This window comes from Triturus cristatus, chromosome 1_2 (genome assembly GCF_964204655.1).
Source record: "Triturus cristatus chromosome 1_2, aTriCri1.1, whole genome shotgun sequence".
Lineage (NCBI taxonomy): Eukaryota > Metazoa > Chordata > Amphibia > Caudata > Salamandridae > Triturus > Triturus cristatus.
This window is the reverse complement of record NC_140580.1, coordinates 1,084,916,353-1,084,928,564: the sequence shown is the minus strand read 5'-3', so window position 1 is coordinate 1,084,928,564 and position 12,212 is coordinate 1,084,916,353. Positions and strand designations below refer to the sequence as shown.

The following is a 12,212-nucleotide window of genomic DNA, read 5'->3' as shown; positions in this document are numbered from 1 at the left end:
CTGGGGTATTCTTAACTTCTCTTAGTTAGTCAGCACAAAAATCGACTCACTGGTGGTACATTTGGGTCATCAGTTGGAGTCGGGTTCGTCGTACTGAAATGATCCTTCGAGTTTCTGGCCTCAGTCACCCTCCAATTTACTAGCCTCCGGGAGAGGGAGAGTCGTTTCTTCAAACGAGGAGTTACCATATTCGGGTTTATTTTCCCATCTCCTTGATCGATAGGCAAGCATTTCAGTCATACAAAGACGTTCTCTCCAGCGACCCAGGCATATGCAATACATACACATTCATACCGTACAATCAGGGCACGTACGCACAGTCATACCATACAGTTTATCACGTTCTCAGTGATGGTCTGCACTCCACGCACCATCTCACAGCGCTTGTCTTTCCCTACATGGAGCACGGTGCGGTCCATGTCCACTCCATTCTTCAGTCGGAACTCCGATGTAACCTACAGAGAAGAAAAGAAGGGGGGGGCAGCATTCAAGGCACATCAGCGCGCATAAACACGAAAAAGTTCTACTTACCACGTACCAGACTAGCTGCAGGAACGTATGATACCACAGATCTTGACTATCCTTTTCGCATCGTACTATATCCTTCCTTTCTACCATACCATAAAGGCTTTATTTTATTTGTCCCTAAATTCGAGTTCCCTCTTCGTGCATTTGTTTCTCAATTAGTCGTATATTATGGGACAAAATACCATACCTTACATTCGGCAGATACCTTAAGTTACGGTCAACCATTTTCTAGCAACTCTGGAAAAAGACAGGTGTGATGGATACAAATTTTCACCGATCCAAAATTCAGGAAAAGGGTCTGCATTATCTGTCTTCCATTGTTTGGGAATGACAGCCGTTATTCAAAACCTTACCAACCTAGGCGATTGTTATGACGCTGATGCCATAATTCCTTCGAAAACCCTTTATTGTGAAAATGTCAATATACAAATACGGGCCTACAACCGTATAGGCCGGCCACGGTGCAAGAGGCGTCGAGTATCATGAGCAACACTACCTTAACGCAAAAATAAAAATAATCAATAATGAGAAGACCAGCATCAAATAAGGTTGTTCGCATGCCCAGTTAGTACCCTCCCCGTCCCCCCTCCCGCCATGTGCAAAAAGACCGTATACATATCCCTTAACATCAATGCCAAGTAACCGGAACGCCATAAGGAGTTGTAGGTCCCTCCTACATCGGCGCCATTTTGGGGCGAGGTCGGGTGGGTCCAGGGTACAGTCTAAATGTTTCCACTAACTAGCGGCCGGACCAGAATCCCTTTCGGCAGTTCAAAAGTTCTGGATAACGCCAACGGAAAGAACAGACAGCATGAACCGTGACTCGAAGGTGGGGAAAGCAAAGTTTTTCTTTTTCCTACCGGGTCATGCTGAGGTTCCACCGGAACTGATTCGAGTTGGTAGTCTACAGTGTCTCCTGGTAATTCAAACAGAAGCTGGCGTCAGCATGAGGGCACCACAATCTCGCAGCAACGCCGTGGTCCTTTCGGTGAGCGGGACAGCAGGCGTGTCTCTCTGCCGACGCCCTGAATCAGTCTCTCTCACGGCACCAAATGGGGACAAGGTGGCTGCCGCCCGGGGCAAAGACAAGTTAATGTGAAATGATCGAGCAATAGTGACGGTTGCCCCCACCGGAAGTCCGCGGGAGTCGAGGGTCGATGACTCCCGTAGGATCTGCAAAGCTGAGAGGACGTCTTCAAGGGTGGGGTCCCTGCCCGAGCAGGCAAGCTTTCGAGTTCCAAGGTAGCCCAGAGCCTTCTTAGTGGACCAGGCCCGAATCCGAAGAGCCGGCCGCCATTTTGAGAGTCCTGTGGCAGCAGCAGTTCTCCACCACAGCCACCGGAGTGGGTCCCCCAACCAGCCAACTGCGGGGGCCCACTTCTTGGGTGGAGCGCTAGTGGAAACTTGGTGCAGAAAGGAACCTCCGCCTGGGTGGTCGTCCGGTAGGTGAAACGTTAATAGCTACCCTGCTGCAGCTGGCCGGCGAGTGAAACGCTAAGGGGTGCCCTACTGCAACTGAGGAGCCTCCACCTGGGGAGGTGGGGGAGGCCCGTTCGCGTCGCCTCCCCCCCAGGGCACCCCACGCCGTCTTTCTATGCTGCATTTGTAGGATGGCCAGACCAGTGCAACAACTTGCTGGACACCACCTCAGTGCCGTCCGGATCTCGGCGCACCGTGTTGCCTCCGGCCTACTCGCACAACAGTCCGCCACTGATGCCGCCTCACAGGCCGATGGATTTTGTGGGCGTGTTTATAGCCCAATGTCGACTAAAAGACAGGCCAAAGCATCCCAGTGTTGCTTCTCCGAGGAAGGAGGGGCATGGACTGTGTCAAGCGGACGGTGAATGCTTTGGGATGGGTGTTGCGGCAGGCTGCCATGTAAATAGTTGTTTAAAAGAGTGGTTTAACGTGTTTTACCCTGTTGGAGTGTTGCATATACCTACAAGTTATTAAAGCATTTTAATCATACTACTTTGTTGGAGTGTGGTATATATAGGTTGGGAGGGAGCGTATGGAGGGGGCATATAGATGATCGGAGGACCTAATAGCAATTCATCGTTTGCCCGTTGCTTGGAAGGCAACTCAGGGTAGAGCGTAGAGGGGGTCCTAACAGGGCACTGGCCTGACGTTTCAGATTCTTGGTTTTGTTTAGCTTCCTTTCTCTCCTTTATTTCTTCCTCTAACTTTCTGGCGGCAAGGTGAGCTGCCTTTCGTAGTTCTTGTTCTGCCTTTACTTCTTCTCTCTTTTTCTGTTGCGTTGTTTCTTTGCGCCACATGCCGATACTGTCGAGCATAGTGGGCGTTGTTTTATTGCTACGTAGAGCTATTTCTAGCGTTTCTATTTTATGGTCATCAAAGGATCCCATCAGTGGCCACTGACTTTCGGAGTCCTTCTTTGTATATTTATGCCATAGTTTGCTATAAGCTACAGCGACTAGTCCATATTTAGTAAACATGTCCTTATTAGGGGTGCCTTCCAGTGGACACGGATGGTTCATCTCTAATAAGCGGTCCGGGCAGAACCAACTACCAATCAGTGGGGAGAAGATAGGCATGACGGGTTACAACGGGGACAAAAGTCTGCACTACCTATCTTTTCACTGCTTGCAAAGACTAGACAGAATATCTCTATTCCACGTTATTTGTAAGCAGAGAATACCTCAAAAGAACCAATATCGAACAACCAATGTTCGGACAATCAATCAATGGGGAGAAAAATAGGCACGACATATTACAAAGGGGGACAAAAGTCTGCGTTACCTACCCTTCACTATCTGCAAAGGGAGAGAGAGTATTTCTACTCTTCCCCGTTTGTAGGCAGTGAATATCTCAAAAAGAACAATCAAATAAGCAATACTAGTATTTTCAATCAATCAATCAATCGTTTCGCAATTTGTCGTGTTACACGATCTTACCCGGACCGCATGGACAGTTTCTCGTCTTCCGTCTCCAGCGCCCGATCGTCCTCTACTCTCCATATTTGCCGCGGCACTCCTGATGGTTCCCAGTCAGGACCGTAGATCACTCGAGAGAGGTCTGCTCGGAACCAGTGAAGTTCGGATGATCGGCTGCCAGACGAGGGTCTATCGGGCAGGAGCTCTTCCCGATCGTTGCAGTCGTTCACTCTGTCGTTGGGACCTCTCCCGTTGGATCCACGTGTCGCTGATGGGCCCCACGTTGGGCGCCAATTGTTAAATGGTAGCGGCAGTTTCAGTCGATAACCTTTCAAGTATTGCCCGGCGGTAATCGCCTCTTATACCATTCGATGATTAACCAACAAAAGAGGCAGGCGCCGGAGACTGGAAGGCAGGAAACAAAGTTTTATTCCGTCGGAGCAGAACACGTCAGATCGGACAGCAAGGTATCGTCTCGAGGTGCTCTAACCACATCTCTGAGGCCTGGCCTCTTATACACAGGTTTATTGCTTTATTACATGTGATACATTCTTGTTGAGACTTTGATGTATGGAAAGACATCCTTGGAATCCCCACTTCAAGCTTGTTCGCACACATATCTACAGTAGAAGTCCCCACCCCACCCCACCCATAGTAGGAGATGGCTATCACACAGCTGGACATTCCGCCAATTCCTGGGGGTGTGTGCGACTGGTCGGGTCTCAGGGGGTGGGGTGTTGATCTACTGTAGTCCCTTTGATGTGGGGTGTTTCCCTTACAGTAGGGGCAATAAACTGCATCCGCAGGGCTAGGTGATGGCCTGGGATCGGTTCGGACAATCGGGCGCAGAGGAAGGGGGTTATCAAAAGGATGTATGACCATGTATGGGATGAAAGGAGGTGTTGGTCAGGCGCGGGATGTGGTTCCATGGCAGGGTCACGCAGAAGGAGAGGGTTTATGGCCCATGTATGAGAGAGCGGGGGTGGCCGGCGCGCAGGGGGATGTTCGCAGCCCAGAGGGACGCGCTGGCGATCGGCAATGAGCGGGGAGAGGGGCCATGGTGTCTAAAAATGGCCGCCGTGTGTTTCTGCATGCGGCGCTGGAGAGAGACAAGATGGCGCAGATAATGTTCAGTTACGAAATAAATTTCCACAGTATCGTGCTTTCTACATATCGCAGGGCACAAGGACACTCCAGCACATAAACAACATGATCAGACTTGCAAGTTATGGCCTTATTGATCTTCTTTTCTTGTTCACTAAAAGGAGTGTTGTAAGTGGATTTTTTCATTCCATGTTGGCACGCTTTGCAAGTTCGACAAGGAAGAAACCTGTCCTCTGTGAGAGCCAAGTACCCCCTGATGGTGTGAATGGGTCATTTCTTACTAGGGTGTCTTTCATGGAGGATGCCCTACTATAAGTTATTAGCGGATTTTTGGGAAGAAAATGGCCAATCACTGGGTCCTCTCTAATGAGTAGCCAATTTCTTTTAATGATGTTTCTGATCGCTGTTTCTTGTCTGTTGTATTCGAAGATAAATCTGAAAGGAGGGGCCTCCTCTGTGTCTTTTTCATTTTCATTCATATATATATCAAGAAACAGCGAAGCCACCGCCGCTGCTCCTCTCACCCAGGGTGCTCACTCCCGTGGTAGTGAGCCGCAGTCAATTTCAGCAAAAAGTCATGTCCTTCTCATGCCCAAGTGGGAAGCACACACAGGAGCCGTATTTGAGTCAAGTGCTTTATTGTGCAGACCCCCTGCACCGACAGACGCGTTTCGCCTTGCGGCTTTTACAAAGCTATATATCCCTGCCCCTCTAGGAGATATATATATCTCTCCTCGATGGACAGGGTATATATATATATATATATATATATATATATATATATATATATATATATATATATATATATATAACATAAGCTATAGCTTTCTGTAAAATTTAGTATAAATCTGTGCAGGTGTTTGGGTTGTAGTTGTGTCCTATGCAACAATGAATGGGAAAATTGGGTCAAGGACCCTCCCCTTTTTCTCAACTCCTCCTTGGCAGAACACGCTTAAGCTTTCCAGGAAGAAGCTGTGGTGAAAGAACATTTAAAAAAAAAATCATAGAGATTCGTCAAACGGTGCTAAAGTTATGACAATACCAAAGAATTATTTTCCTATTGGAAACACAATCCTAACTATAACTACCCTGTGACAACTGCCACTGGGTGATATATAAGGGATAAAGTACCCTCTGCCGTACATTATAAGGATATTGCAAGTCACTGAGGAGTCCTACAACATTATAGAGGAACGAGGCCGAAGGATGATTTCCTTTATAAGATTAGGGAAACCTGAGGTCACTTGCAATATACTTCTCATGTACGCCAGGGTGTGTTGTTTCCCATATAATACATGGTCACACCATCACTTTTCTCTCAAACCATTTAAAACCTTGGTGCGTAGCTCTTTCATATGAAAGAGTGAGCATGTTTGCAAACATCAAGAATACAAATAAAACCTCTAGTGAAAAATTAAACTCATCATAAATATGTTAGATATTTGTTTCATACAGATATCAGAAGCAGTTCAATACCAGTTAGTTCAAAAACAAAAAGCAGTAGTAGAAACATGCAGAAAGATTCTAGATTTCTCTAAGGAGTGCAAAAAAAATATTTTCTCTCTGCATGTCATTATCAGCCATTAAAATAGAGCAGAAGAAAGAAAAGCAACATTCTGTTTGTTGCTTTAAACAACTGCTTCAATTATGCTACGTGACTTAACCTGCTTTTCACCTCAACTACTGGCTCTGGCAGCAGGCACTGTGACATCAAAACTCAACTGTAATAACCCTTTAACAAGTGACTGATTACAAAGAAATTAGTGACTGCCATTTATACAGGAATTACGGAAGCCCATATATATATATATATATATATATACATCGAGCACAAAGGCTGAGCTGGTCTTGGGGACCCGGTGAAACAACCTGAATTTTAATTCACAGGGGATGGGACTTTCTACGCAATGTGAATCATCCTGCCTTCCGCCCAAGAACGCTGACATTGTGCAGTACACCACATGCATCACTTACCTGGGAGCCACAAGATGCATCCTGGGAATCGTGGTCCACAAGAAATGTGTGAACTGTGAATGGTGAGCATATTATCAAAGGGGTGGAGCGGACTCTCACCAATCGTAGTGGGGCAAGATGGTATTTAAAAACGCACAGCCCAAAGCCTCCGGCAATATCCTGGCGCTGATGAAGGCTGATGAAGGCCGGAACAGGCCGAAATGCATTCGCCAACAATTGAATAAAGGAAGTTTCTACTGTTCCCCTACGGGCTTCTGCTCTTTCTTTGGGAGGAGTTTTGGAGATATATATATATATATTTATATATATATATAGTTCTGTAATCCATGTATAAATGGCAGTCACTCATTTCTTTGTAATCAGTGACTTGTTATATAAGATAGATAGATAGATAGATAGATAGATAGATAGATAGATAGATAGATAGATAGATAGATAGATAGATAGATAGATAGACGGACGGACGGACGGACGGACGGACGGACGGACGGACGGACGGACGGACGGACGGACAGACAGACAGACAGACAGACAGACAGACAGACAGACAGACAGACAGACAGACAGACAGACAGACAGACAGACAGACAGACAGACAGACAGACAGACAGACAGACAGACAGGCAGGCAGGCAGGCAGGCAGGCAGGCAGGCAGGCAGGCAGGCAGGCAGATAGACAGACCTCTCTCCAGGTGCCTTAGATCTTGATTGTGACTATTAACACTACTGCTGTTCTAGATGAGTGAACCACACACAACTCTGGCAATGCATCTTATCAGCAATGTGCGGAGACCCCTGCAGTTCTAGCACTGGGTACACCTGGCTCTCCCAATGCACCTCACCATGACCTGCAGAACCCCATGCTATTCTAGTACTGAACCAGACAGACAGTTCACCCAATGCTCTTCAAAGCTGCCCTGGAGGAACCCTGTGTCTACAGTCCTGCATGTCAGACACAGATTGGTCAATGTAACGTAAAATTAATTTCTGTCACCCTGCTAACACACTGCACACCTCTCAGCCAATGCGCCTTAATTCCTCAGTTCCATACAAAGCACATTCTGCAGTTCCAATACTTGGATCCACACAGTTTTTTCATTGCAGCTCAAGTCTACTCTGCAGAGATTGTTGGTATCCTTGTAATGGGACAGACGAACAGATCTGCACATATTCCATCCCTGAACTGCAGCACCCCCTGCTGTACCATTGAAGCACAGCAGTATCCTACCCCTTTCCAGTAATGTGACAGCTGCATCCAGGCAGCTCAATCAGGCGAGGTACTCTTGTATTGCAATATTTTGATACAGCTTTTCAATGCACCTCACTTTGGTGCTGCAGAGTCTTTCCTATTTTGTGTGGGTGCTGCACAGTATAACACACAAGCAAAGTGGGAAAAACTAGGAGAAATGAAAACATTTCTCTTCATTACCCCTTGGGGAGGCACAGGATTTTAGCACAAATCCCTGTCTTCAATTCTTTGTAGATAATTTGCATCAAAACCCATGAGTGGTTTCATGAGAATGCCCATGCAACCACCATGAAATGCCCCCTTGATGCAGAGTAACGCAAGCAAATTGTGCAACTTTCTGTTACTTTAGGTTACAATCAATCAGACAAATTGCGATTTACGTTGGATTGTAAATTGCACCTGAACACTTTGTGCTGGGTTTGCTTTCGAAAAGTATAGCAAAGCATTTGTGAATCTGGGCTTGGGTGCTCGCCTTGAGCGTGAACTAGGTCTTGACGATTGCACTGCTCGCTATGAGCGTTTGAGAATTAATAGCTGAAAGGTTTGTTAGTATTTCCAAGGCACACCAGGAACTGAAAATCTTGTGCTGGGAGCGCGCGATTCTCCCTTGAAGTTTGCAGCACTTGGTACACTCAGATCTGCAATACTGGCTAGATGTTCCACGTCTTCCAGAGCTGAAAGTGCTAGGATCCTGCAAAGGATGCTACAAATATTTAAGGCTTGGTAGGATGTTCATCTTTTTGTTGGGACCTTGTGATCTTGCAGTGCCTTATAGGAGGTACCGAGATTGCTAGGCAATGCTTGGGGTCACACTGCTCGGCAGAGGCTCGCACCAGGAAACATGCAGGTCTGCCATGGTGACTGCTCTTGCTGAAGGGAGTTTCTTTGTTAAAAAATCATCCATAATGGAGTGTGAGCCCAACCCTACAGCCCCTGGAGACCGCAGCTGCACAGAGGGGCTCTTGCATATTAATAGCATTCGTGAAACGTTGCCATCGAAGACTCAGTGCGGGTCACACTTGCTCAGTTCAGTTCCCGCGAGACTTGACCATAAAATGCCTTTCAGGTATGTGCCCACACTTCTTAGAGACAAAATAGAACCTTATGCACTCAACATTGCCTGCACTCAGCTTCCTCAAAGTCATATTAGCCTTGAAAAGGAAGACACACATTTATAGCAGCCATCCCAAAGATGTGGACCCTACTTCCACTAATGTTACAAGCATCTCCATTAGGGGGTTTGGGGGGGGCGTTCAGAGCCTGCTAGTTCCAATGTCCCTCTTACGATGGCCCTAGGTCTGGGAGAGCCCTGCACTAGGGCCGTATTATGCACAGTGCATCAGTGCAGGGAGAGAGCAGTACAGCACCACATCATTGTAGCTATTGCGCTGTTCTGCTCTCTCTCTTTCGCGCAGCACGTTCCTTTCTGCGCTGTGTCGCGTGACTTCTATTGAATATGAGCCTAAGTCCTACATGAGCACTGCCTCCACCTCGCCTGCTCTGAAGCTTTCAGCAAGCCTGTGAGCCAATAGCAATCCTTTGAAGCTCCTAGTCAACCTTCCGAGCTCTTAGCGCTCTACCAAGACTTGCATGTTCAGTTTTAGCTTTGTAAGGTCTTGCCAGCTTTACAACCTCTCCTAAACATTGCATACTCCTAGTAAATAGTGCAAGGACCTAGCAGGCCATCTGGACCAAGCCTTTAAACCGATAGCTAGCATTTCCGCCTTTTAGAAAGCATTGCTGACTCCGCCTAGCCGTGCAATGTCCAAGAAAGGCGTGCACCTGCAAATCGAACATTGTGAGATGTTAGAAAGCATCCCAACTCCTTACAGAGGGCTGCAGGTGCCATCAAACATTGCTAGCATATGGCTCAAACCAAACACTTCATACCCCTATAAATGCTGAGACTTCAAGGGCTTAGCTAGCCGTTCAGCACAGACCTTGGTACACGCAGACACAGCACAGGGCTGCATCTTGCTTGAAGCAGACGTCGGTACATTCAGCACACAGCGGCAAGTACCCTTATGAATCTCTAAACTGTGATTTTGATGCAGCAGGGCCAGGTGCATTGATGGTATGTTCCTGCTCTTTCTCAATCCCTCTTTCTTCTCACAGGTCTATTACTACTTTGCCATATTGGGTGATGTCTTACTGCGCATCTCTTGGGTCATCAATATATTCTTGTCTCAAGACCGACACTCTGCGGCTGTGGAAGCGACAACCTGCACGTTTACAGCTCTGGAAGTCTTCAGGTACAATTTGCTCTTCAAAAGAATATTTCTAGACACGCATGAAATTCAATATGTGGTTGGGCATTTAGGTAACAACATTAATTGCCCTCCTCCAAGAGCAATCCTACATGGGGCAACAAGCTGGCAGCTTACAAGTTTACAGCTTACAAGTGGCCTGACAAGGGACATCCTTAGTGACCTCACATGAGACATCCATAACGAGTTTCTGTTTTACCCCACTTTGGGGCAATGACATCAGTCTGAGTGTAAATCAATCCAAATGAAAATAAAGCTTATTGGCAGTGTCTCCATCCAAGGTATAGTGAAAAACAGGCATTTATTAAGAAAACAAACATATTGGATAGTCTATGATCAATTGTTTCCTCATACAACAAAGGACTTTCTTACATAGAGTTCCAAGACAGACCCGCCCTTTGGACATCTCTACACAAGTACAATTGAGGGTAGGCCTTGATCACTTCCAGACTTCCATCCACCCACAACAGAAAACCTGGCAGAGCCTCTGTCCGCTCACTAAGAATCATCTTACATTGTATCCGGCAACACAATAGAAAACATACACGACCCCTGTAGCCCCCTCATTGCTGGTCAATTTGGTATGACTTTAGGAAATGATCCATATGGGGTCAGTCAACTCCTACAACAGGTCCATCCCAACTGGTGGAATGAAGTCTCCTGAATGATATTCTGCACATGTTGGCTGCTCAAACCCAGTTGATTGTTCCAATTAAATTACGGAAATATGCTTGGGTCAGGCAGCAGTACACAAAATGAAAAGGGTAACACTTATGGGGTCAGAGAGACTGTGATGAGCAGGACTGACCATATGGCGAGAGCACCCTCCACCAGATCAGCGGTATCCATGTGCTTTTTCCAAAATTCAACACAGCGTTGGAGTTTTTTGGTCACTAAAGTACCTTTTGTCACCACTGCAGTAACTGCTTCTGAGACAAAAAAATTAGCAAAAGGATCAATTCCCTACACATGGTGGGGGAATGAGATGGTGTAGGAAGAGTAGCCATAAACAGGACAACCCTTCATCCACTATGTACACTGGCCATTGTCCCACCAAATATCTTTTCACCTCTATATGACGCGGAGGATGCAAGAGGTGGTCGGACACGTTAGCCACCAACATTTGGATGACTTGCTTTACCACCCACTTCTAAATGAAGCCCTTGCTCCACAAGCTAAGTAGCCAGAGACTGCAACTTACAGGACATGTCCTTCTTTTATGACCCAACCTGGGCTCTCTCTGATGAGGGAATGCGAACAAGGTGCAAGTAACGCTTAAGGCTGTGTGTCCGTCACTTGGACTCTCCACCCTTTTGTACTCTTCTATCATGGCATCTGGTGGAACTACTCAAAAAAAAATTCCCATAAAGAAAGTTTAGTAATTAGATATTGAAGGTTCTACAAATTAGGGCCTCTCCCTCGGCCAAGATTCTGCACTGAGGTCTGCTCTCCAGCTCCTCTGGTGTGAAGATTTATCCATGTAACCTGTGATGCTGAACACTGAAATCGTAATGTGACATTTTTGCTCAAGTATTCCTATTTTTAAAGGTGCCTGGTATGTTTTAGCATCAAACACTCCAGCTGTGAACATCACCAAATAGCTGTATATTGCAGTTACATTGTTATAGCTTTAGAAATAACCACACTAGAAAGCTTCAAGGCTTGATACAGCTTCGTATGCAGTCAACAAAGATATAATTATGCGGAAGGCTCTCTCATTGTGGTATGTCAGAATATTGAGGACAGATATATCAACCTACAAAAAATGCAAGTATATATAGGTAAATATTGATTTACCTTATTAATCCAACATACATATAATGTGAAGATAAATGTTTTGTCAAGGTACACATGTGGAGTTAGGTATATAGCAAACCCATATATATGATATATATGTATGTATGTATATATTCACAGAATTATTTTTTTTTAACTTAGAAATTCACTGATAAAAACAAAGGTTAAAGGCATGTTATAGTTAGGTGTAAATGTCAGTTAAAACATACAGTTTTCAATTAACAAAACCACTGAAATTCACCAGGGAAAGTTATCTCAAGTAACAATAACTCATGCCCTAAAGTAACTATAACTTATACCCCCACCATGCACAGTGTTGTCATCAATGATGCCATTTCAGAAGTTGTAGAATGTTCTCAATGATGTTATAGAACATGTCTTGAGTGATGTGAGATGTGAA

At 45.8% G+C, this 12,212-nt stretch overlaps 1 protein-coding gene across 1 annotated transcript in view; it reads left to right on the top strand.

Moving 5' to 3' along the window:
• Nucleotides 1-12,212, top strand: part of LOC146868713 (solute carrier family 53 member 1-like) — a 401,652-nt gene that overhangs the window by 373,344 nt on the left and 16,096 nt on the right. Inside the window, exon 14 of the mRNA XM_085624148.1 lies at nt 9,864-10,000. Within this exon, the coding sequence (XP_085480274.1) occupies nt 9,864-10,000 (137 nt within the window). The remainder of the gene's footprint in view (nt 1-9,863; nt 10,001-12,212) is intronic.